Source organism: Ochotona princeps, chromosome 4 (assembly GCF_030435755.1).
Source record: "Ochotona princeps isolate mOchPri1 chromosome 4, mOchPri1.hap1, whole genome shotgun sequence".
NCBI lineage: Eukaryota > Metazoa > Chordata > Mammalia > Lagomorpha > Ochotonidae > Ochotona > Ochotona princeps.
The window spans coordinates 17,576,588-17,602,189 of NC_080835.1; the positions used below are offsets into that span (position 1 = coordinate 17,576,588).

At 49.1% G+C, this 25,602-nt stretch overlaps 1 protein-coding gene across 1 annotated transcript in view; it reads right to left on the reverse strand.

Annotated features, from left to right (window-relative positions):
• Positions 1-25,602, reverse strand: part of EXT2 (exostosin glycosyltransferase 2) — a 142,270-nt gene that overhangs the window by 99,049 nt on the left and 17,619 nt on the right. The window contains exons 5-7 of the mRNA XM_058663141.1: positions 17,191-17,386; positions 14,178-14,317; positions 8,841-8,934 (exon numbers count right to left, since the gene is read on the reverse strand). Coding sequence (XP_058519124.1) covers positions 8,841-8,934; positions 14,178-14,317; positions 17,191-17,386 — 430 coding nt within the window. The remainder of the gene's footprint in view (positions 1-8,840; positions 8,935-14,177; positions 14,318-17,190; positions 17,387-25,602) is intronic.

Genomic DNA, 25,602 nt, shown 5'->3' on the forward strand with positions numbered 1-25,602 from the left:
CAAAACTGCTCCTGTCCAGATGACTTGAAAAAGGAAAAATAAATGTTCATGCTAAAAGCAGGGAACAGAGTAGTTAATACATAGCTAGATAGAGATATCCCCAGGAGGTGTGCTTATCACTACAAATCTCTTCCTAAAAGGTAGAAGAATCTGAGCAGGAAGTCTGAGAGTACATTTTGCATTTTGTGGGCTGAATATGAGGTACCCCCCACCTCTGCAAGTCCAGGTTGGAAAGCTGAAAGGAGAGAGCAAGAATGCTCTTTGAAAAAAAAAAAAAGCCTGGAAAAACATTCTGGGCAGGAGATGCCAAAGACCTGAAGCTCCCATCAAGCCACTGGCCTAGGTCCAAGTAATGGTTTTTCCTTCCCCTCAGCTGTCTGCTGCAAGAGATTCCAGCACAGAAAGAAAGGAAAAGTGGCAGTCAAGAGCGAGCGGCAGCTCCCAGGCCACTGCTCTGTAACTGAGACTGGGAAGAAACGCCAAGCACCGGGGGCTGACATTTACAGAGGACCTGGTTTCCAGGAAGCACTCGGGGGATTACTGAGGGAGGAATCTGACCTAAAACGGGCAGCAAACAGTCTGATAACTGTGCGCCAGAGCTGGAGCTGATACAGACCCGAGGGCAGCGACCCAGGCAGCCAGACTGCTTGTGGGAAGGACGCTGCACGCCCCGCCCCGGCTGCCCTAATCCTGCCCCCACCCTCCTCTGCGGATGCGAGAGGTATCAGTGCAGTCGCATTTGCAATCACTGGATAAAACTTAAAACCCAAGAAAAACTCCTGCCTGGCCTGATCCGCATGACCCTGCCCTTCCCCCCCCTCCACAATTCACAGCCAAAGATGGGGTTCTGGACCCACAAAGGTTAATTATCTCCTGGTCTTTTTACCTACAAATCACTGCTCCACCACCCCATCCCTTGTGCCTGGCCGCTTTCTCCAATTTTAATATCAGAAGTTTCACACGCTGCCCTGAGCTCTTGGACTCGGCAGAAAGCCCCATATAGCTGTCAGCAAACTGATAAGAACTTTAAAATGACTGCACAGGGCCTCTTTATAAAGAAGAGCCAAAGGAGCCCATAAAGAAAGAGGGCAGGGGCCACGGAAACCAGCCGCTCACACTGTTTTAACGTGGCATTAAAATGAGCTGCAGATTTATGGGAGTGTTTTTAGCCTCTGGCCTGAATCATCTGCGGGCTGGAGCTGGGCTCCGCTCTCCAACGGGATTTCAAATGCAGCATGGGATGCGGGCTGGAAAGGGATGAGGGAAGAGAGGCTGGGTAGCAGACTAGAGGAAAGGGCAGGGGATAAGCAGAGGGCACGGAAGAGCACCCCTGGGACCTCTCCTCCCCGAGGATGGGCCCCGCAGCAGCTTCTAGGAGACAGCCAGCCTGGACCTTTGAAACTCACGTGAACTTTATTTTGAGTTCAGATGCATCAGACACCATAGCAGTTCAGCTGTTCACTACACAAACATCAATTCTGACTTATTTATTTATTTAGGTAACAAAATGAATAGAAATCATGACCGGGCAGAAAACAGATTAGAAGAAGGGGTGTGGGGAAAAGACTTGGAATAATTTTTCCTCCCCCCACTGGAAAGGTGAAAAAAACTAGTAGTACAAATATTTTATTTAAATGTGACACTGTAATTTAAAAAAAATCAGCTAGGAAATCACTGATTTTTATCCTCCTACAAGTCATTCTGACCCTAACAGAAAGCCAGAGAGGTGATCCCTCTTTCCATGCCAAAATGTAAACAATATACCCAAACCCACAGGAATATATTATGCTTCAAATTTCCAAGCCCAGAAGCAAATGCATAACACATCCATGAGGGAAACTTGGAGCAGTTACGAAGATCCAGCCCCACTCACCCAGGGGCTCCTCGCAATATTCAAATGCAGACCTGGTCCAGCTGCCAGCAGGGTGGGCGGTGGGGACCAGACCCCACAGGCTCTAAGCAAATGATCTCCTTTAGTCCACCCAGCAAGGGGCATTCTAGAATCTTTTCAGCCCCAGTTTCTACAGAGGAAAATGGAAGCCTGGGAAAGTTAAGAACTTGCCCTTAGTCACAAAGCTGCAGACCCACAAAGCTTAGATTCACATTCAAGTCTTCCCCATTCAAAAGTAAGAAACATAAATACATTGTGTATGACATCATAGTACTGAAACAACAAACCATGTATAATACTCCCTGATAAGTGTCCCCTTACATAAAATGTCGGTCTTGACCCACCCAATTGATTTCATGATCTTATAAATCATTACAGTTAGTTTGGAAGATATAGTAGTACACAGTTCAAAGACATGTTGAAAAGTCACCAGTCAGGGAGTCAGTTCAGTTCCAGCCCCACGACACCTTCTCAGGCTCACCTGAACTCGGAGGCTTACCTGTCATTTGTGAAATATGAGGAATGGCTTCAATTGCTTCTCAGATTCCTTCCAGCTCTCGGGTTTCTTTCTGTCTAAATAGCCTTCGTCAGACAGTGTGCCCCCTTTCCTCACACATCTTGTTGCAGGCCACTTGTCATCTACCCTCCCTCCTTCCCAATCTTCCACAAAGTTCTTTGCTGCCTGCACACAGCACTTCGCAGCCAGCCTTGGTCAGCCGCACCTGGCGTGCCAGGCTGGCTGCCCCCTGTCACAGCTTCAAACCTCCAGGTGGCAGTAGGGACCCCCACAGCCCATCCCAGACTCCCGACACAGGAAGATACTTTTTGCCTCCTGATTTGCTCCCATTTCAGGGGCCATGCTGACGGCATTAGCCCATCTGAGCCCTGAGGTGGCCTTGGAGTTAATGTGGTACTGGCAGTACCCTTCCCAGCAATCCACAGGCCTTCCTATTTTTAACCCCCCATCAGTATGTCTGTATAATAGCAGGAGCGAGGCAGTTGTTTCGTATGGGGGTGATTTGATTCCTTTGCGGTATGAAATCACGAGCAGCAAAGCTTGGGAGAGCTGCTCTGGGAAATGTCAGAACTGGCCTCCCAATAAGCCACATGCCCCAATCCAGACTGAGGGCCGTCCACTACGCTGCGAGGCCAGCCTCCAGCCAAGCCAGAGCAAGGCTGCCAGGGAAAACTCACCTTATGTTCTCTCCATCTGGGCTGTGAGGATTTAAATCTCAGAAGCTATACAAAACAACGGCAAGCCCAGCCAGAGCATAAAGACAGAAAAATTTATTTACAGGCTCTGGTGCGCTATAAATTTGAGACAGTTCTATTAAGATGCTTTTATTGGCTTCCCATCAGATACATGGTAAAAATCTCTTTCCAATAGGATTCTTAATAACAAAGTTAAAAATGGAAAAAAAAAAAAAAGAAGTTTAGAAGTGGAACACACAAAAACGCTCTTCCTCCAGTGCTCCAGTTCTGAGAGTTCTGATTGTATCCTACATCAGACAGCACGTGCTGACCAGGGCCCATCGTGGGATGGGCCAACACACCCGGGGAAACCACAAACCCAGGGTAAACAGAGCTACTGAAAAGGTAGGAACTCCAGAATTCCACACAAGAGATTGCACCACTCACATGTGGCCTGTCCTGCCGGACTGAGAGCTTTGCTCTGCATCAAAATCACGGCTGTGTGTGTCCCATGGGAAGAAGTCAGGTCAGGTCAGCATGCTCTGCTCACCGGGATACACTCCAGTAGCTTTCTCTGGGTGAGAACAGAAGCAGAGGCCGGACACCCAGCATGGGGCAGGGCAGCACACAGGGGCAGGACAGCTTCAGTGTGAACTGGGGAGTTTGTGACCAAAAAAAAAAATCATTTTTTTAAAGCTCTGAGTTCAATTGACATGTATTTTTAAAATTCTCAATTTCATAGCACACATGTGGTGGAGGAATGGCATGGCTAAGAATGACAGACACTGTGATGCCAATCCTAGAAACCATCAGTGAACTCTTTGGTACCGTCCTCTCTCTGCATTCCAGGACTAAAGCTCTCAAACTTCCTGCTTTGGAGAAGACTCTTCAGTAAGGGGTCACACTGAACTGCTGGGAAGGGGGTGCTGAGTTCCGCCCTCCAGCCAGGCCCAGTGGCTCTGTGGGCCTCGACATGCACTGCCTGGCTCTCATAGTGGGAGGACTACTTCATGGCTCCTGAGCCTCCATCAAAACCACCGGCTCACTCTCCCAACGCTCACCATGCTCCCATGTTGACAGTCTGCTTTGTACACTGCACTACGCGGGGGGAGCGGACACAGATGGGACTGTCCTGGCCATGATGCCAGGCTTGGGCAGCTAAGGGCTTCTGCAATCTTCAAACATAACAATCAGAAAGCACGACAAAGCACATGACGGAAGATCCAGGATTGGAAGAACGTATGCTCTAAGCAAAATCATCACACTTTGGCTGGCCACTAAGAGCTGGCTGAGGTAGCATGGTGAACAGTAACATCTGTGTCCTCGCTTTCAAGATGCCCTACCCCCTCCCAGCTTCGGGAGGAGGGACGATGAAAGAGAACCCATGGTCAGTGGTCTCAGTGATAGAGCTGGGGAGACTCAAGCCACATCAGAAATTCAAAGCACAAAAAGCAAAGCAACATGGGTTTCTGGGAGTTAAGTTCTGCCATCTCACGACACAGCCAGGACCCAGGGAGGCTTGCGAAGCTGCATGTCCTCATGGCCCATGTGCTGAGAGCGTTGGTCCTCACACAGCCTCCTCCCTCCCATTTTCAGCATACCACTTGGGAGCTGACCCATGGCAGAGAACTCTGGCTGTATAGTCTTTGACCCCTTCACATTTATAGTTTCTAAACTACTCTAGTGATAAACACTGAATACCAGAAATAAAACCCACCATGGTAGGGGCTACAAATACAGTGTGTGACCCCATTCTGTGGCCCATCCTGCCCAACTAGCAGGGAAGGGATTTCCTTTCTGCAAGTAGAGGGTTTCTGTCTTTATTCTCATCAGTCCATTCCATGCCCAGCACTTCTCTGCAGCGCAGGTACTTGGTATGATTAATAGGAAAACAGGAAAGGGACACTGAGATGGGTTCTGTGTTACTGAACTGAAAAGATAACCGTGTATCTTCACATTGCTCAGAGAGCCAAAGACCACAGAGAAAAGAAGGTGTTGGATATTTCTGTCTCCTCAAAGGCTCCCAGTACAAAGAAGAGTTCAAAGGTAAGGCGGGCTCCTGACTTCCACCTCCTAGTGTGGCTTAGGTCAGAGGTCACTGCTGGTGGAGCCACTGGCCAATAAAAGAATGTTTGGAAACTCGATTCGAGAGATAAACTAGGCATCAATTTTAACCTTCCATCCTCTGCACACAAACAGTCCGAGCTACACAAGGAGCGCCGCCCCAACCTTCCAGAACCCTAGATCGACTTCTTTTCCTTATGACGCAAGCAAGACCTGAGATATAAATGTTATACTCAGCTGCAAACTTCTTTTTGCCTTCCAAAGCAAGACAGTGGATGAAATGCTGCATCTTCAAGGCCTACCAAATGCTGCCTCCCTAATAAATCCAGCCTGCCAACTCTCCCCACTTCCATTTCAGGCTCCTGAAATGCTTGGGAAAATGGGCACCATCTTGTCAACTTACTTTGCACTTAACACTCAAACCTCCAGGAGAGGACTACTAGCTCTCTGAGTGAGGGTTTCATACTGCCGTATTTTCTGCCATGATCTCTCCTTGGGAAAAAAAAATTAGGGTTTCAATAAATTAATTAAGCCCACAAGTTAATTAGCCCACAGGACAATAAAAGGCCAGCTAATCAGCTGGCTTTATATTGCTACAATTATTATTCTCTACTAATTTAGGGAAGTGTTTTCAATTACCTCCACCCCCATCATCTCCCAGGGCTTATCTGCCATCCTGTGGCCCTGAGATCAGTGACAAGACACATACATACTCTTATCCTCCAAAGTCTTGTTACCTGGTTTTAGCCTCTAGCCTGGTGTTTAACTTTATGGCTACTTCACTACCACACCCAAGATCAACCGGGGAGTGCAGCTTTTTTTTCTGGTTCCAGTGGGATGTTTTCCTGCCACAGTACATTTGAATTCTCAAGTCCCGACAGGGGCTGTCCCTAGCGCAGGCACTGGGCAGACTGCAGCCCCTCTATTCATGCTGCCGCAAGGGACTTTTTCACCAAGCTCCTGCCCCACATCTCAGATCAGCTCCAAAATGCTAGCTTGAGCCCTTCCAGGGAGCGTAAAGTCCCGTGCTAAGTGCCATTCCTCCTGCCTCCAGCGGACCTGGTCGCCAGAGAGTCCTATAAGGTCCAGCCGATCGCCAAGGGCTCTTGCATTTCTGGGGAAGATTTAAAGGCCCAGATGGAAAAGGCACCATTTAAAAGTGAATGGAGACCTCTGCTGGCTACAGTGCTCTGTGCAGCCTCCTCAAGCCAGAGCAGTCTCCACAGGTCCCCTAACTAGCATCTGGGGCACTAAGGCAGCAAACCACTGATGTACAAGGCTCCCCCAGCAGCCTGTGCCTGGGAGGGGGAGGAGATGCAAACCTAAGTGCCCCAGGAGAGTCCCTTAAAGACTTCACAGAAGCAGGTAAATATTAATTTTTATTTTTTTAATCTTATCGTTTAGTGACTCTCATTATAATCAAATTAACAGAAGGTAAAAGAAGATGCCTTGTTTTAGAACAGAACAACACTCTCCCATCCTGGAGAGATGAGACCTTTACCACTGACAGTGGCTGTCAGTCAAAGTAATTGTGTCCCCCACTCCCACCCACTGGGTGGCACAGACAACATCCAGTTGTCCCAGCGTGAGGGGCACAGGTGGAGCGGGAGAGTGCCTATTGGCTCCCCGTAGTGCTTGAACTTTGTTGTCCTTTATACACCACTGGGAATTCCTACAACAACGTCATCCCCTATCTCACTGAAAACAGTCCAGTCTAGAGGGGGTAGGGCTAGAGAAGACAGGAGGCCATGTGGGGAGCAGAGAACGCTCCGAGAATGGGGAGTAGGATGGCAGGCACGAGAGCCCCGTCAGCAGGCTGCAGGAGGAAAGAGGGCGGCAGCAACTGGAAGAGCCCCTTCCTTCTGTGGAATGTCCTCTCCCGGAGGGGTGGTGACTGGCCCTCGTGACCAGGGGAGTTCAAGGAAAGACGAGATGACCACTCTTAATTACTAATGCCATCGAGGAGAGTGGCCAAGGCCTGAGAATGTCATAATGTTTTTTAAATAGCTGTCCAGAACATGGGAGATGGAGCCAATGTCTTCCTTTAATAAACGAGGAAATCCAAGTCCAGCCAAGCAGACCACAGGGACAGAATAAGGCTCAAGCTCAAGTCTTTGATCTCCGAGTAAATATGAGCTGAAATAACTGATAAGTACCTTACTTTAAAGGACCTGCCTTCATTCTACCTCCACTGCTCTGCAGCTCGGAGTCGACTCCTGAGAGCTACCGGGCCTGGGGCTCCAGCCTGTGATTGGTGGTGGGTTCTCTGCTCTGAAAATCACACAACTCTCTACTATCTTGAGGATGGTGGAGGGAGAAGGTACCTGAAAAAAATCTGCTCATGTGTCTTTCCCAGAACTTTTCTTGACCTTTTTTAAACTAAAACCTAGTATCAGGGCCCACACTGAGGTGCAGAGAGTTAAGCTTCCATCTGTGATGCCAGCATCCCACATAAGGTCAGTTTGAATCCTGGCTGCTGCACTCACCAGCTTCCTGCTGATGTGCCTGGGAAAGCAGCAGAAAATGGCCCAAATACTTAGTCCCCTGCACTCACATGGAAGATCAAAAGAAGCTTCTGGCTCCTGGTTTTGGCAGAGTCCAGCCTTAACCGTTGTGGCCACTTAGAGAGTGAATCAATGGCAGGAAGATCTCTCTCTCTCTCTCTAGTTCTGCTTTTCAAATAAATAAGTAAATTTAAACAAAAAATGGTGTTGCCTATGAGTCTATGTTTGCTTATGATAATAAGCAACAATATCCTAAAAGCTTACAAAGAGAACCCCACCCCTGTGAGTCTTTAAGAAGCATTTTTTTCTCCACGAGTTTTAAGGGCCATGGTCTAGAATGAAAAACTAGAGACTTCAGCACTGATTTTTCTGATTCACTAAAACTCAAATAAGGTCAGCAGCTAAGTAACATCAGTTAAGGCCAGAAACATAAAAGAAACATGAGTGAAAACTACAGAAGTCCTCAAATCAATGTATGGTTTCTTTTCTTCTCGGACAAGAATGTTGCATACCTGAGTCTATGACGGCTTGGACAAGGCATAGAGTTCACCACAAGCAGAGAGGGCATTAAACCCTTCCCCTCATGAATCTACATGCTTAATCATGATGAGACAAGAAACTCAGTCAGTAAACAGTGGACCGAATACATGCACTAACTCTCACCATCCCTTCAGCCAGAGCCTTTTTATCTTTTGTAAACATACTTCTTCCTGTTTAAGCATTTAAATGTGGGGCTGACGATGTGATGCAGCCAGTAAATCTGCTGTCTCCAGTGCCAGCATGCCACAGGGGTGCCAGTTCAAGATTCAGATGTCCCACTTCCAATCCAGCTCCCTGCTAACATCCCCAAGAATGCAGCAGAAGAAAGAAGGCCCAGGTGCTTGGGCTTCTGCACCCTCATGGGAGAGCTACATGAAGCTCCTGGGTCCCAGCTTTGGCCTGGCCCATCTCCCGGCTGTTAAGGCCAACTGGGGAGTGACCTAGAAGATGGAAGATCTCTTATACTCTCTCTTCTTAATTCTTTCAAATAAATAAATAAATCTTTAAAAATATATAAAGCATTAAGTCTGGCCTGCTGATACAGTGATGAGATAAACTCACTGCTATACATCTATATCCGAGCAATACAGAGGAATCCAACACCACTGTGTCACCCCGCATACCCGGACACGGCTGCTTGGCACTCTTACCTGTCGCTGCATTTCTTGGATTTGTCTCTGGGGGATGCTCTGCAAAATCTGGTACATGTCAGCTATCTTTTCTTCTGGGACCACCACAGATGCTCTGGGGGACAATGGCAAAATGAGTGACCCACACAGAGACTACACCCACATTTTCGGTAGTCCCTCAGCCCTCCCCACAGCATTGTTTTTCTTTCTTTCTCTCTGTCTCTCCCTCTCTCTCTCTCTCTCTCTCTTCTTTCCCTTCCTCATGGGCATGCTCTGCAAAGGAGTTCTCCCACCAGCTGCACTCTCACACCTCATCCACAACTCCACTAGATTTTTGTTCAGCTCTGTGTCACTGGTGGGATCTGTCCACATCAGGACTGTTCCCAGTCATTTGAATATACTGCACCTCTAGCCTCCCACAGGGCCTCTGCATGTAAAATTCTGTCTCCCTACACAAGCTTCACTAAATAAGTAGCTTCTCTCCCTCAGCTATCTAGTCAAATATATTGGCATATAGTTACAGAGGTCCTGGTTTCACAAACAAATCAAAAAGCAAAGAAAGGGGATAACTGGGCCATAAAAATGCCTGTGGAAAGATTGTTCCCAACAGAGGGACTAACTAGCGAAGAGGCTGCCATGGCTAGGACGGAAGAAATGAGAGAGAAAACAACAGCAGATAAGGACATGTAGGGTGGAGAAAAGCACCCAGCAGAGCAGGAGCCCTGGGAAGACCTGCCTTCCTCTAGAACAGAAAGTACCAGGAGGTTTTGGGCAAAGGTGTGGCAAGATCTGACTGTGTTCCCACAGGCTCAGTCCAACTAAAGTATTAGAAAAAAACTACAGGAAAAACACCAGTGAGAGCCAGAATGGGTGCAGGCCAGTCAAACTAGCCTGCAGTACCCACCAGTGAGCACTAAGACTAGAAGCCAGCCATGTCAGCTTGGGCAGCAGCTGGGAATGGGCTTGGTAGGGAGCTTGGTGAGCTACCCTGATAGGCCATAGATCTGGCTGGTGAGCATGAGAGCCAGAACCTGGGGTAAGCCAGGCCAGGCTGGGCTACTGGCATATGTGTGAACTGGGTCTGAGGGCAGGCTGAGCTGGGCCAGATCACAGCACACACTGGCATGAGCAAGAGCAAGCCAGGTTGGTTGGATCATAATACCAGCCAATTCACATGAAGACATGGGGTAGGCCAGGCTGGGCTAGGTTGCTGTACCGAGGAGAGCTGGGACTGGGGACAAGCCAAGCTGAGCCAGGCTGTAGCACCTGCTGGTGAATGGTTAGATTGGGGCCCATCTCAGACTGGGCCATAGCACCTGCTGGCACACACAAGACCCAGGGCTAAGAGCAGGTCTGGTGAAGGAACTTCAAGGTCTTCTCTGCTAGGCCACTGTTTCCACGGGTGAGTGTGAAAGCTGCAACTGGGGGTGGGCCAGTGCAGGCAGGACTTTAGCATCTATCAGCTGGCATGTGAGCTGGGTCTGGGGCAGACTAGGCTGGGCTAAGCTATTGCAGCTGCTGGCAACTGCCAGGACTAAGTGAATCATGTCAGGCTGGACCACAGTACCTCCTGGCAAGCACAAGATCGGAGGCTGGGAGTGGGCCTGAGAGAGCAACTGTGGGCATTCCCCAGCTGGGGATGCAGTTTCTACTGGTGAGCATGACAGACAGGGCTGGTGGCAGGCTAGGCTGGTCAAGGCAGGAGCACCCAGCAGTACATGTATGGGCTGAGTCTGGGGGCAAGTCAGGTTCAGCTAAGCTGTAGCACCCTGTGGTACATATGAGAGCTGAATGGGATGCAGGACAGATTGGGTTAGGCCCACAGAACATACTAGTACATATAAAAACCAGGGCTAGGCATTGGCCTGGTGGGGGTTATTGGGCATTGCCCTGACTAATCCACAGTACCTGCTGGTGTGTGTGAAGACTGAGCCTATGGTGGTTGAGCTGGCCTAGGCTGTTGCACCCACCAATTCGCATGAGAGGATGGGGCTGGGGGTGGAGCTGACCAAGCAGCTACATCCACTGACATGTGCACTGACTGTGCAGGAAATGACCTTGCACTGGTTAGTGCACACAAGAGTCAAGTCTGAGGTCACCCCAGGCGAGGTTTCTTGGGGCAATCCTTAGCTAGTGAGCTGGACTCTAACCTAGGCCCCACGAAAAATTACAATATATGTGGTCCGACCTTGGAGTACATGTACTGGGACTAGGTCTCCTTAGTTGCTGATAACTGTGCAGCGGGCAGCTTGCTCAAATCCACACAACCAGCTCATTTAGGCAGTATATGATGTGGCGTTCCTTGTCAGAGAATGCACAGCAGAACCTGACCAAGCTTTGTAGCATGTTCCTGGGTCTGTGGATGCACTAAAGTGAAATTGGCCAACCAAGAGACCTTGGAAAGATTTTCTCAATTCTGGTGCAACTCAACAAAATCTCAGAACTATCAAACCATTCAAGTAACACCTTTGGAACACTCTGCCCCACACTGGGGTCTCTAAGGCATTATCAAAGGACTGCCCCTCTTCTTCAGGTGCTGATGTAGTTTGACAGCAAGGAGTGGCCCTTCTACCACAATGGATACAGGAGGAAAAAAAGAAAAACTGAAACATTTGTCCCACCCACCTTCTTCCATGCCTTGGCCACCCTAGTCAGAGGCCCATATAGGCATGCATCCCTTGCAACTATGTTATCGGTATTAAAATTAAATTAACAAATAATATCTGTGAAAATAAATAAGTGATTCTTGTTACACCAATGGGAAAATCAAGGCTCAAACCAGGTTAAATGAAGGGGTGATGGCTCAACTAGTTAATCCTCTGCCTGCAAGCAGCAGCATCCCATATGGCACTGGTTTGTGTACCAGAGGCCCCACTTCCCATCCAGCTTCCTGCTTATGGCCTGGGAAAGCAGTGCAGAATGGCCCAAGTCCTTGGATTCCTGCACCCATATAGGAGACCTAGTAGAGGCTCCAAGCTCTTGGCTTTGGATCAACTCAGCTCTAACCATTGCAGCTGCTCACGGAGTGAACCAGCAGATGGAAGATTTTTCTGTCTCTCCTTTTCTTTGTAAATTTGTCTTTTCAATAAAAATAAATAAATCTTTTTTTAAAAAAACATACTTGTGGGCCCGGCGGCGTGGCCTAGCGGCTAAAGTCCTCGCCTTGAATGCCCCGGGATCCCATATGGGCGCCGATTCTAATCCCGGCAGCTCCACTTCCCATCCAGCTCCCTGCTTGTGGCCTGGGAAAGCAGTCGAGGACGGCCCAAAGCTTTGGGACCCTGCACCGCGTGGGAGACCCGGAAGAGGTTCCTGGTTTGCGGCTTTGGATTGGCGCGTACCGGCCCGTTGCGGCTCACTTGGGGAGTGAAACATCGGATGGAAGATCTTCCTCTCTGTCTCTCTTCCTCTCTGTATATCCGGCTTTCCAATAATAATAAAAAATCTTTAAAAAAAAAAAACATACTTGTAAAGACATCTATCCTTACATAATACCATGCAATAGCCCTCGACCTTCGCAGTAAAAAAAAAAAAAAACAAAAACCATACTTGTAGTTTTTTTTAAAAATCAGGAATTAAAAAAAATTAAAAAGCCAGGTTAAATGATTTGCCATAATCACAAAGCTGGCCAGAACCGGAGCCTTCTGACCCCTCGTCCAGAGCCCTCTGTAACTCTCCCCGCGTCTGCAACTACGCAAGCGGCTCTGGACGCTCACCAAGACAGCCTTGCAGGCTCAGCTTGAGTCATCGTTTCTGTGCAGCCCTTGCCAAGCCCCCACCAACAGGGCCACGTGGCTCCTACTCGCTCCTCCAGCTGCCCGTCAAGCCAGACCCAAGTCTTACCCCAGTGCCAGGCACTTGCTGGGTTGCTTATCTATCATCCAGCACTAAACCATGAACCTTGGTCATCTCTGTAATTCTGAGCCTGGCAAGTACAAATGTTTTCATCAGTGGGTAAATGCCAGAGATGGCTCAGGACTGCTCCAAGGCGTAGAGAACACCTGCTTCTGCCCCTGTCCCTCTAAGCCGAGCAAGGCTCCCTGGCCCCTTCTGGCTTCCATGGTACCCTGTGTATATAACTGCTATGTGTCTGCTACAAAATGTTACAGTGGCTGGCTTGTCCTGCCCCACTAGATTCTAGCCTGATCTGAAGCAGACTCTGTTTTACACAACAGGCTTTCCAACAAATATCAGTGAATAAATGAATGAATCTGTGCTATTTAAATTGCTCACATACCTGGGATAATCCAATTTGGATAGAAAAACCAAAGATTTTGAGAGGGGAGAAAGTAATTCATAACTAGAATAAGACAGAGGAGTTCGTTTCCAGTAAACCCTCGATGTCCGAAAGTGTTGAGGCAAGGAAGGCACTTGAGGATGGGGGGCTAGTTTGTCCACAATGGCACTACTAGCCATAATCACGCAGACTCAACTCCTTGCCCATCTGAACACTGAAAAGGGTTCTAAGCTTCTGCCTGTGTAGAGAGGCGCTCTACCCCCAGAAGGTGCATTATGCCAATCTGACAGAGGCTCTCAGAGAAAACCAACTCAATCATGGGCTACAAACCGGTTACTGGTTTGTTGGATCTGACAAGCCCAAATCCCTAGGGAGGAGGCCAAGCAGTCAGTCCTCCCTGAAGCACTTCAGGTGAGCCCACTCTGCAGTCACAGCAGCCATCATGACTCTTGGTCAGGGGTTACTAACTTTTCTCCAAGGGCAAGACAGACAGTATCTCAGGCCTCATAAGCTATAGAGTCCCTGCAGCTGCCCAACTGTGCCAAAAAAGCACAACAGCACAAATGAAGTGGTGTGGCTTTGTTTCAGCAAGACTTGACTTGGCAAAAACAGCCAGCTGGCGCACATGGTCCTCCGGGGGCCTTAGCTTGTGAACTAACTCTCCTGGGGGAAAACACAGTGCAGTCTCAACGAGTACAGACTGTCTCACAGCCAAAATGCCTGGGACTGGAAGGGTTTCAGATTTCAGGAACTTTTGGTTTTCTGTATGTTTAAATATTTGTATTTACAATGAAGATATCTCAGAGATGGGATCAAGTAAGTCTAAAGTCGAAATTTATTTCTATCACACATTTAAGCACCTGAAGACAGCATACCATAGGTATTGTTAGAGTGCCTGCATTTTGACTATGACCACCACAGGAGTTTAGCTGTTGAACTTTCCACTTGGGACACTGTGTCAAAGAGTTCCCCAATTTTTGGAGCATTTCTGAAGCTGCATTTTCAGGGAGGAATGCTCAAATCGCAGCTCTCAGACCTAGCTCTAGGCTGCAATGACCTATGGGACTTTTTATTTCTAAGATGTGTGGAGCCACTCAAGTTGACTAGCAGGGAATACCCACCTCTTCCAGTCGAGGACTTCGGAGAAAGGCAGGATGTAGGAGTCCGCAACAATCACAGGGATGCAGCCAGCCTGCAACACGTCACTCAGTGCCGCCTGGCCCAGCCGAGCTCCACGGAGGACCACACAGAAAGTGGCTTCCTGCAGGAATACAAAAACAGATGAGGGTTACCAATCAGTTTTACTGATCTACTCTGATTCCTGCAGACCACAGGGCTTCCCCAAAGGGTTAAAACTAAGCAATACTGGGGCATCTTAGCTAAAAGAGAGGCGGGTGTTTGGCCTAGGAGCTGAGACGCTGGTTAAGACACCCAAATGCCACACTGGCAACACTCGCATCCCATGTTGGAGTACCTAGTTTGAGTCTCAGCTCCAGCTCCTGTGCTCAGCTTCCTGCAAATGCAAACGCTGGGAGGGAGCAGTGGTGACTCAGACAGTAGGTCCCCACCGCCGACGTGGGAGACCTGGACTGACTTCCCAAGGTCTGCCTTCAGTGGCTGTTGGAGAGCGAACTAACATACCACAACACACTCTCTCTGTCTTTAAATTGAAAAAAGAAGGAAAAATAAAAAAACAAAACAACAAACAAAACAGCAACAACATGCTGAACTTCAGAAGTTTAACTGGCAGTAACATTCCACATTTTGGTGTTCAATGTTCTATCAAAACCACACACCGGGCATGGTAAGAAAGCCTGAAGCCAATGTCAAGTTTTCCTCTGGATGCTAACCAATAGACCTTCCCACAGACTGTCTTCCCTTAGCCATGGGTGCTGTACTCACACCAAGGCACATGTGCGGGCCCCAAGTGTAGAACTTAACATCTGCTATCTTGAAATGAAGCTATTTGTCTGGGACATGCTAGAGGACCCTCTAAACCATGACAGGGAACCATTGTCCTGCAAGGGAACCATTGTACTGCAAGGGCCCATTGGCTATTTACAGCATCTTAGGTTATACAGAACGATGACTTAAAAACTAGGCTGCTAAGGATGTAGTACATTTCCAGCCCTGCCAACTGTTGCCTTGGCAGAGCCAGACCAAATGATTCTGCAGGTCTTCATGGCCCCCAAGCCTGACATTCCATGCCCATCCTTTTAAAGGGAAAATACCAAGCCTCTCTTCACCTTTCCCCTCCTCAGGCCACTTAGCAATGTGATCTGCATACAGGACTTCATGACTGTGGTGCCTTTCAAAAGTCAGTAAGGTAGGTTTGTTCTACTTACAAACAACCAATCTCAAAAAAGGACCATCTTGAAACCTTTTTCTTATTTTTCCTTCAGGCATGCCACCCACCTAACAGGCAATATTTGGGAAAATGAGAGCTGCATTAGGAGTGCAAATAGTTCTCCTGGGCAAACCTAAGGAAAGACCCTGATCATATGCCATTGTGTTTCTCCCTGTTTCAGCCTCGTGGGAGGCAAGAAAGAAAAAACAACAAAAAAAGGTTAAAACACACACACATATAATCTAACTTTTACAGCCAGAGAAAAGCGAGCTTCGGACAAGCTGTGGAGGAGCTTGACATGCCAAACCTATCTGGGTGGGGGAGAAGGAAGTGGCAGCAGCAGAGGGAGAGAGCCCGTCACGGCGCCCGCAGGAGCAGGTGCAAGCAGCAGCCACATGTGGACACGCATGCTGATCAGCGCCATTTTCCCTGTCTAGACAAGGGTTACTATAAATACCCCTGTTCCCATCACCGCTGTTATCAGTCAGACATTCCAGAGGGAGATGCAGCACTTGAGGGAAAGTATGTTAACCATCTCAGTATGGGCTAGCTCTCTGGAGACCGAAAAACAAAAACAAAAATAAGAAACCGCACCAGCTCCTTGGTGTTTCTCCTAGAACCTGCCTGTGCTTAAAATACTTAGGGAACAAAGCTTAAGAGTCTCCTTTCCTGGGCCCAGCGTGATAGCACAGTGGTTAAAGTCCTCGCCTTGCACGTGCCAGGATCCCATATGCACACCGGCTCTAATCCCGGCAGCACCACTTCCCATCCAGCTCCCTGCTTGTGGCCTGGGAAAAACAGTCGAGGACGGCCCAAAGCTTTGGGACCCTGCACTCGCGTGTGGGAGACCTGGAACAGCTCCTGGCTTCGCACTGGCTCAGCTCCAGCCATTGCAGTCACTGGGGAGTGAATCATTGGACGGAAGATCTTCCTCTCTGTCTCTCCTCCTCTCTGTATATCCGCCTTTCCAATAAAAATAAATACATCTTTTAAAAAAAAAAGTCTCTTTCCTGCTCCCCCATTTCTGGAATGTCAAACACCCTGCATATGAAACACCCCAGAAGGCATTGCCGTGCTCACAGTCAGGTCAGTGGGGCACTGCCAGCCTGTGACCTCATTCCAGGGCTGGCATTCCTGCTCCTGGTGACATATGCTAAGGGTGGCAAAAACTCCAAAACCCAAGCACCAGGATGGCCACACAGGCCCTTTCACTCCCAAGGAAAGGCATACTGGGAGCTGCCAGGTGTCACCTTAAAGAACTAAGTTTCTCTGGACCCGCCGATGGACAGAAGGGGTAAAAGCAAAAATACATGTGTCTCCTCTGTCTATACGTTGTTGTTGCTGTTGTGAATCTACTGGGGTGCTTAGAGGATAATGAATGTTTGAAAGGAGCCTGAACACGACATGCCACACACACAAGCACTGACAGTTGGCAGACACAGAATGGCAGACACCGAAAAGGGCAAGGCAATCTCTTCTCCCCACCAGATAACTCCTTGTTGGGGTCAGCTTGACTCCCTGGAGATGGCCTCTAGTGACCCTCACCTGCAGCCCCTGGAGGTAGTTGATGCTATGCACCTGCAGCCCCTGGAGGTAGTTGATGCTACGCACCTGCAGCCCCTGGGGCGGGGGGGGGGGTAGTTGATGCTACGCACCTGCAGCCCCTGGAGGTAGTTGATGCTACGCACCCGCAGCCCCTGGGGGTAGTTGATGCTACGCACCTGCAGCACCTGGGGGTACTTGATGCTACGCACCTGCAGCACCTGGAGGTACATGATGCTACGCACCTGCAGCACCTGGGGGTAGTCGAAGACCTCATGCTTGTGGCAGCGCTTCCGGAAGGAAAGGATGCCCTCTGAAAGGTTGGTGCACTTGTTCAGCAGCAGCACCGATTCCCCGTGCTGGGCCTGCAGGGCCTGCAGGTCGTCTCTGAACTCGGGGTGGATGGCCATCTGAGACGACAGGAGGAAGTACCGCCGTGGGCTGCAGGAGAGAAAGCAGGGCACTGGGAAATGGCAGCTGGCGTGGGCATCAAGGAAAGACAAACTTGGGCATTAGACTTAGAGCAATTGATATTTTCTTGCCAAGTTTGACACCTATTGATTTGTTTCTTGGGAAGGAAGAGGACCTTTAGGGGACAGAGTATACAGTATGACACCGAATATATATTGTGTGCTATAAAAATTACAGCATAATCCCTTCACACAGCAAAATATTATGCAGTCACAAAAATTTTATCTGGGAAAATATTGTGATAAAAATGTTTAGAATATGCCAAATTTAGAAAGCACGCACGCGTGTGTGTATGTGTGTACAGAAAAAGAGAAAATGACCCATTCTTTGGAATGAATATGAGACCATCCAGGCCTGCTGAGGTCTTGGCCACACCTTCAGGTGGGCGGTACCAGTACTACCCACCCATTTTCTAACTAATTAAGAGACCACCAATGGGCAACATCTTACCTGTAGGTTCCCCGCCCAACAAGGAGCGGTCAGGGAATGCTTAAAATCCCAAGACCCTTCCTCAAACCTTTGGTGTCTCTCTCTCCCTCCTCTTTCGAGAGGCACCCCACCTCCCAGCTCCCTTTCTGGAGGTGCTTCCCTTCCCTCTCCCTTCCCTGCTCACCTGCTCCCTTCGCAAATAAACTTTTCTGTCTGCAACAGATTCCCGGCTTTTTATTTCTATGCTAAGCTGAGGAAAGAACCCACCAGGCATTTCTGGTAACAAATATAAAATACTATTTTATTATTCTATCAATTTGACAGGTAGGGAGAGAGAGGAAGAGAGAAAGATCCCAACCACAGTTTTGCTCTCAAATGCCCACCATGGCTGGGGGGTGGGCTGTGTTTGATGCCAGGAGCTGGGAATGCAATCCAGGTGTGCCACGCCAGAACCCAGGGACATGAGCCAGCACCTGTGCTTCTCAAGGTGAGGAGCCAGAGTTAGACTTGAACCCAGGTACTTCCAGGTGGAATGAGGCAGCTTAACCACACCACTAAGCATCTGTTCCAACACGCGATGCTCACTTACATGTGGGTCTGACCTGGACAGGAAGTGAGAGTGGGCTGCAGCCTTCATCCGGGTAAGAAGGAAACTTGAAAGGCAAGCTGTCAAGCAGCATTCCCGCCCCACGGAAGAACCACAGAAACAGTCCCCACTCTCAAGGTCACGTGCATGGTGGGAAGACCTTCTGGGGGCTGAAAATAAGAACTGTAAAACACTATCTTCACCAAGGCATGGAGCTAGCCTTAACATCTGGCTTCCAAGGATGCTTCAAAGAGAGGAGCCTGAAGGGACTAAGTGCTGAGGAGACAGCAACGAGAGACAAACATGTGGTGGCAAAGTTAGCCAGCCTGAATCTGAGGGCACGATTTTGGGGAGAACTGTGGGTAATCACCCTGAGCCCCGCCCTGCTGCCTGAAGGGCGTGGCTTAAACCTAACCTTCCCCTTGGCCTGAGGCACAGCCTTCAGGCCTACACATGGAGTGTGGCCTCCAACATGGCTAGAAGGTCAAGGGGAGTATACCTGAACATGACCTCTGACATCACCGGAAGATCTAGGGAGATAGACCTGTCATATAGCCAATTACAGTGTCTTTGGTGGGTGTGGGGTCTGCCAGAAGGCTGCCTCCTCCCCTCCCCTTCCTTACCCTTTAAAACCTGTAACCTGTGCGTAATAAAGCGGACATTCCTCACCAGCTTGTCTCCGGTGGTACTTGCGGCCAAAGCCACCCTCTCCCCTACCAGCCATCTGCCTCACCCTTGGTGACCTTGGGGCTGCTGGCAGGACTAAACCCCGAGACAGAACAGATAGCAAGTAATGCCCTACTGGAAGGAGAGGCGCTCGCAAGATGGAGAGGGGGCACTGAGAGAAAGAGGGCACAGAGCACAGTGGCTAGGCAGGGGAAGGAGCCAGCAAACAGCACCCAAGAACAGACTGGGCACTCAGCAGGTTCCCAGAAGAAATAGGACCCTCCGTTGGAGGAGCTGAACTCAATTACAGCCAGCTCAAGCTGCCACGGCAGCTGCTACAGGCCAGGGCAAGGTCGGTGCCACATTTCTCATAGGCAATGACACCAGGCACAGTGAGCCTAGAAGCTAAGATAGTTTGCAAGCTTCCCTCCCTCCCTGTGCTTTTGGGAGGAAGGGAGAGAAGGGGTTACTTCTCCTTCATTTCTTAGACTCACTTGGAAGCTCTGGTCCAAAGGAGACTACCTTACCCACACAGAATAATTACTCTAATTGGGCAGCTCATCTGCTGCTGCTCTGGGTTGAGCTGTAGGTGTAAGGCCCAGAAAGCAATGACGGAAGAGGCTGCACCTGCTTTGCCCGCCAGATCAGCTCCACAAACTCTGGAGAACAGAGCAACACACGGCACAGCCAGACTGCTCTTATCAATCCTCTCCACTGTGTCTTCCAGCAGCTTTTTTGAAAAAAGATTTATTATTTTTATTGGAAAGTCAGATATACAGAGAGGATGACAGACAGAGAGGAAGATCTTGCGTCTGATGATCTACTCCCCAAGTGGCCACAATGGCCAGAGCTGAACCAATCTGAAGCCAGGAGCCAGGAGCTTCTTTCCAGGTCCCCCACATGCAGGTACAGGGTCCCAAGACTTTGGGCCATCGTCTGCTGCTTTCCCAGGACATACAAGCAGGGAGCTGGATGGGAAGCAGGGCCACCAGGATTAGAACCGGCACCCACATGGGATCCCAGCGTGTGCAAGATGAGGACTTCAGTGGCTAGGCTACAGTGCTGTGCCCCCAGCAACTTCTTTATTCAGCTGTACTAACTGCCAAAGGGTATTCCCCCCATCACAGATAGGACACAATGAAAATGGCAGATTCTCTGGAGCATCTGGGTCCAATGGCAGTTGGCCATATGAGGCCATCTGTATTTCAACTGGTTCGAATGAAATGAAATGAGAAATTCCATCCCTCAGCCACACTGGCCTTATTTCCGGGCTCAACATCACCAGTGCTAGCAGTGTTAAGTGCAGACCATGTCCTCCCGAATGCCATGGGTGGAAGCTGAGATCCAGGCACAAGAGCGAGTAGAGAAAGAAAGATACAGGGGAATAACCATCACCTCTATAGAAGGTTGTTTTTCCCTAATCAGTTTCCTTTGAAATTACAATTTCTCCCAATGTGTCAAATAGTTAGGACCAAAAGTATTCCTTCCAGACTCTGAAGCCAACTCCAGGATGCTACACCCAGCCCCGAGCCTCAATCATTTCTGTAAAAGCGATCACATTCAGAGGGAATACGTAGTGATGGCAAGGTCACAGTCGCAGAGGGAACACCATCTCCATGGAAATTATCTATCTACTTGGACTTGTCTGTCAAGCAAGAGAAAGATTCAGTGTCAAAACCACAAGCAGGCGGGGATCCCAGCTGAAACAAGGACTGCTATCTGAAAGTGGAGAAGCCCTCAGTGAGGGAGCAGACGAATCGTCACTCTGCAGCAGGGAAGTTTTCATTGAAAAGTTATGGTGAGGGCCCGGCGGCGTGGCCTAGAGGCTAAAGTCCTCGCCTTGAAAGCCCCAAAATCCCATATGGGCGCCGGTTCTAATCCCGGCAGCTCCACTTCCCATCCAGCTCCCTGCTTGTGGCCTGGGAAAGCAGTCGAGGACGGCCCAAAGCTTTGGGACCCTGCACCCGCGTGGGAGACCTGGAAGAGGTTCCAGGTTCCCGGCTTTGGATTGGCACATTGGCCCGTTGCGGCTCACTTGGGGAGTGAAACATCGGATGGAAGATCTTCCTCTCTGTATATCTGGCTTTCCAATAATAATAAATCTTTAAAAAAAAAAAAAAAAGAAAAGTTATGGTGAGAAGTCACGCGTCACGTTCAAGCTAAATGATCCCTAAAGGTTCTTCCAACCAATAAAGCCTGATTCTCTGATGTCACGGGGCACTGGAAGCTGCTAGTTAGGAGTCTTTCCAGCTAAGCAAGTCGAGTGAAAGAACAAAGCAAGCACTCTGTGGGTATCCAGAACAAGAGCAGATATGCAGGCACTCAAGAAGGGTGGAGCAGGTGTCCACACAGCAGGGCTCCAAGGAGAACAGAGGGCACGTCTGCGGTGGAGGGGGTGCGGGAAGAGATGGCACACATGGACTGCTGAAACTGAGGGGCAGCCCTTCTGTTACAGGAGGAGCAGAGAAGTGGCCAGGCCAGGGCATCAAAGCTCTTGCAGGAAGAGGAAGGCTCCCATGCTGGGAGTGGGGGTACGCAGCCGTGGCACTCCTGCCCCTGATGCCAGAAGCCTGTGAGGTTAGGATGAGGTCTGGGCAGCCCAGAATAGAGTGAGAGCTGGGGCCAGCCAACAAGGGTGTCCAAGTTATAAGGAAGATGGTAACGGTGGCAGTATAATCCCAGGGTGGTAACCTAAGAAGAGAGAGGAGATATCAGTGCAGGGGTGGGTAGAGTGGGCAGAGTCGGGTGGGTGTGATGAGGGCCTGGATGTGGTGCCAGAGTAGTGATGCCAATACAAGTTTGATAACAGGAGCGGGTTGACCAAACACATGAAGATACTGAGACTAATAGAGGCCAGATTGCTCACAGAGACAGGAGTGACAAATATGGAAAAACACCAGAAGGCCCCTGCGGTGTGGAGCGGCCTTGGAGCAACCAATACGAATGCACGGTTTTCAATACACATAGTCGCGGAGCGATGTCTATTTACGCAGATGCAGAAGTAAATCCAGACCTGAACGTGTGGTCAAAGAAATGTCAAGGAAACTCTTGAGTAAAGAAAGGCTCTGGGGATTAGATTTCACTGTTAAGAAACAGAGTTCTGTTTCAGAGACTCAGTTACCAGGATAACAGGGTCCTTCTCCACCATGACTTCATGTCCAACACCAACATGCAGACTCCAGCAAGGGTCTGCAGGGCGTCCCCCACCCCCCGCCCACCCCCCAGCTAGCAGGCTGGCTCGCCCAAGGGAGTGTGCCCACATCTGTTCTAAGCAAACTATGGTGGACTGTTTTTTCTTTGACAACCTTAAAATGACCAGCCCTTGACTTTGATGCTTCCTCCCAGTAAAACTGTGCTGAGAAATCTGCAGTCTTTCTCTACAGAACGCTAGTAAAGTCCCAGCTTAGTTCTCCATAGGAGGAAAAAGACAGGAATTCCAGCTGAGGCCAGCCCAGCTGTGAGAAGAAGCTATCAATAGCCAAGCTCAGCTTCCCAAATGTCCTGGGGGAGATTTCAAATCAAAATAAAAACAAGGCTCTCTGGGGTTGCCCTTGAGAGATGTGGGAATTCCCTTATAAAGCAACTCTCAGTGGGAGCAGCACTGGAGGGTGCGGATGGGGCCCGTGAGGGGTGAGGGTGTCAGGAAGGGAGAGGTCTCCTAAGTCAGCCCAGGATGCATGGCCCAGCTGCACACTGGCAGGGAAACGGAGTGGCCATGCACCAAAGACCAGGAGAGGGAGAACTCAGAGTGGATGCTCTTACCCGGTCACTGAGGCTACATGATCTTACAGACAGGGAAACCTGAGCTTATGGCATGAAAGAGCTTCTGTTTCGTCTGACAACTTAGGGTGAATTAACTAGCAACGTGCCCCCAACCAAGCAGATTGTTCACAACTGATTCTCACAAATCCTTCACTTTGCTTTCACCAGATCTTTCCAGGATTTTCTTCCTGGCGCTAAATCTGAAAGAAACTGAGAGTCCTAAGCAACCCAAGAGGGCTAGTTTAGAGAGCAGAGATTAGACCAGTCCTTGCAGAGACTGAGTCCACAGGGAGCCCGGGGGCAGACAGCGCCTCCTCGTGGCCACTCTCCACCCGGTCCTGGGATTCTCAGCCTGGCACTGCTGACTTACAGACCTGAATTCCTCAGTCAGGGACTACCCAGCCAGAAACAAGTTAACTGAGCTAGCTGGACTGCTGTCCTTTGGAAGGCCTGCTTGGGAGGGTGGCCTCCAGCCAGCCCTGAAGAATTTGAACTTGGGGAGGCTTTCTACCATCCCAGGACAGGAAAAGAGTGGCTCACTGTGCTCCAATTGTTCAACCTGACGTGACCACCCCACACTTTGCTTCTGGGAGTCTGGAGTTCTGCTCCAAGTGTGTGCCAGGCAGTCACAGACAATGCAATCAGCTCCCCGGAAAGGCCCCAGGCCCGGAGGCTGTGACGCTCTGGGAGGACATCTCACAGCTGTCACAACTTGTTGCTGAGGAAATGAAGCATGCCCTGGGTGACTGCGCAGTAAGAAGCCACCTGGCAACCAACTGGCGCCTGGCTTCCCTGGCTCTCACCCCACGGTTCTATTCCCTTTCTGTCGCTGTTTTGCATGCACCTGCTGTGATAAATCACAGCTATGAGTACAGTTCCATGCTGAGTCCTCCGAGGCCTCCTGGCAGATCACAAAGGCTGAGACTGGTCTTGGGGACGCTCTCCTGTGCAGTCTCTTGCCCTGGCCATCTGAAACGGCTAGGGTGAGCATTTGGCCCAGTAGCCAGAGCGCCCACTTCCTGTAGCCCAGTACTTCCATTTGAGTCCCAGCTCTACACAAGACCCCGGTTTCCTGCCACCCACCCTGGGAGGCAGCAGGTGGTTGGCAGCTCAAGTGGTTGGGTTCCTGCCCAATCAAGTTCCTGGTTTTGTCCTTGCCTGGCTCTGGGCACAGATGGCATTTAGGGTGTGGGTAAACGGATGGAAGATCTGACTCCTTCTCCTTCAAATAAGCAAAAGGAATCTATAAATAAATTTTAAAAATCGGTACATGGCCAAGATCTCCTGGAGACAAATTCACTGCGCTCCTCCCACCGAGATCTGACAGGCTAGCCAAAGCCTTGGTCCAAAAGGCCTTCCCTAAAGGTTCAAACTGACCTGAACTGAATTTAAAATTTCCAGAACTCTCAGAGGAAAAAAAAAGAAAAACTCAAAAAAAAAATTCTTTAGCACACATTTAAACTTCATTAAATGCTCACAGAAGCAGAAAATTCTTTTCCCTACTGGGCATAATTTTTTACATCTCATGCTACATAAATGAAGGTCCTGGCCACAGGGCAAACACTTCTACTGCCCCAAAAGGTACTGGCTGGGCTCACCCATTTCACCCTCCCTTAACTTACGGAAACAGAACCTGAAAACAAGGCCTGAACTATTTTTTTTTTTTTCAGTCTAAGGATTCTCTATGAGAATTACACAACATGAAAATCTAAGAAAAAAAATTAGTATAGGCCCATTTTTGGTCCTACTTCAGCATGAATATTACTACTGCTAAAAACAAAATCAGTATCTGCTAGGGATTGACGCACCCACCAAAATTCATGCTCAAATTTATTTCCCATTGTGTAAGATAACACAATGAATAGCAACCTAATCTAACTTTGGTCTTTGCCGGTGGGACCCAGGAGAGGTCACGAACACTAACAAGACCTTAGGAGGAAGGGCCCCCTCTTAATAGGACTGTGCTTCCTGAGAGACTAGGCAGAGCCCCCACGGCAAGAAGGACCTCACCAGACATGGCTTCCCAGCCTTGGACCTCCCAGCCCGCAGAGCCAAGAGCTGAATGCCCATGCTTCTTTGGGAATCGTTCTGTCTAGGGTATTAACTTACAGTAACAGAAAACAGACTAAGACCATGTCCAACTTCATAGTGAGTAAGAAGAGAGGAAGACTTAAAATGGATCACAGAAAGCTAGGATAAGTAAAATGCCAAGAGCGGAATCTTGGGAGCAGTACACATGATGTTCACTACAAGATTTTTCAAAACTTTGTTGTTTGGATTTATTTTGGATTGATGGAAATGTTCAATAATTAGCAGTATTGATAATTACACAACTTCATAGGATACTAAACAAACACTGAATGTACACTCTAAGAGTGGTTTTTGTGGTATATTAGTGGATCTCAGTAAATAATAAATATAAGTCAACCCTAGGTGTGCTCTAAAGGCACAAACTCCAGGAAGATGAGCTAAACAACAAGTTCACTGACCACTTGCTGAAGGGTGGAAGGAAAAAAGAATCTCTCTGGGCTTTATCTGTGATCTGAATTACAAAAGTTGTAGACGAATGGGTAAAAGATGCTTCACAAGTTGGTCCCAGCCACAAGACAGAAAATGCAGTGGAGACACTGAGAAGTCTGCGCTTTACCGTAAGGGTGCTGTGAAGTCAGGGATCCGACTAGAGGCAGGAAGGGAAACAGGAAGCCCTCTCGGCGGTCCAGGGCAGAGAGGACAGCAGCCTGGT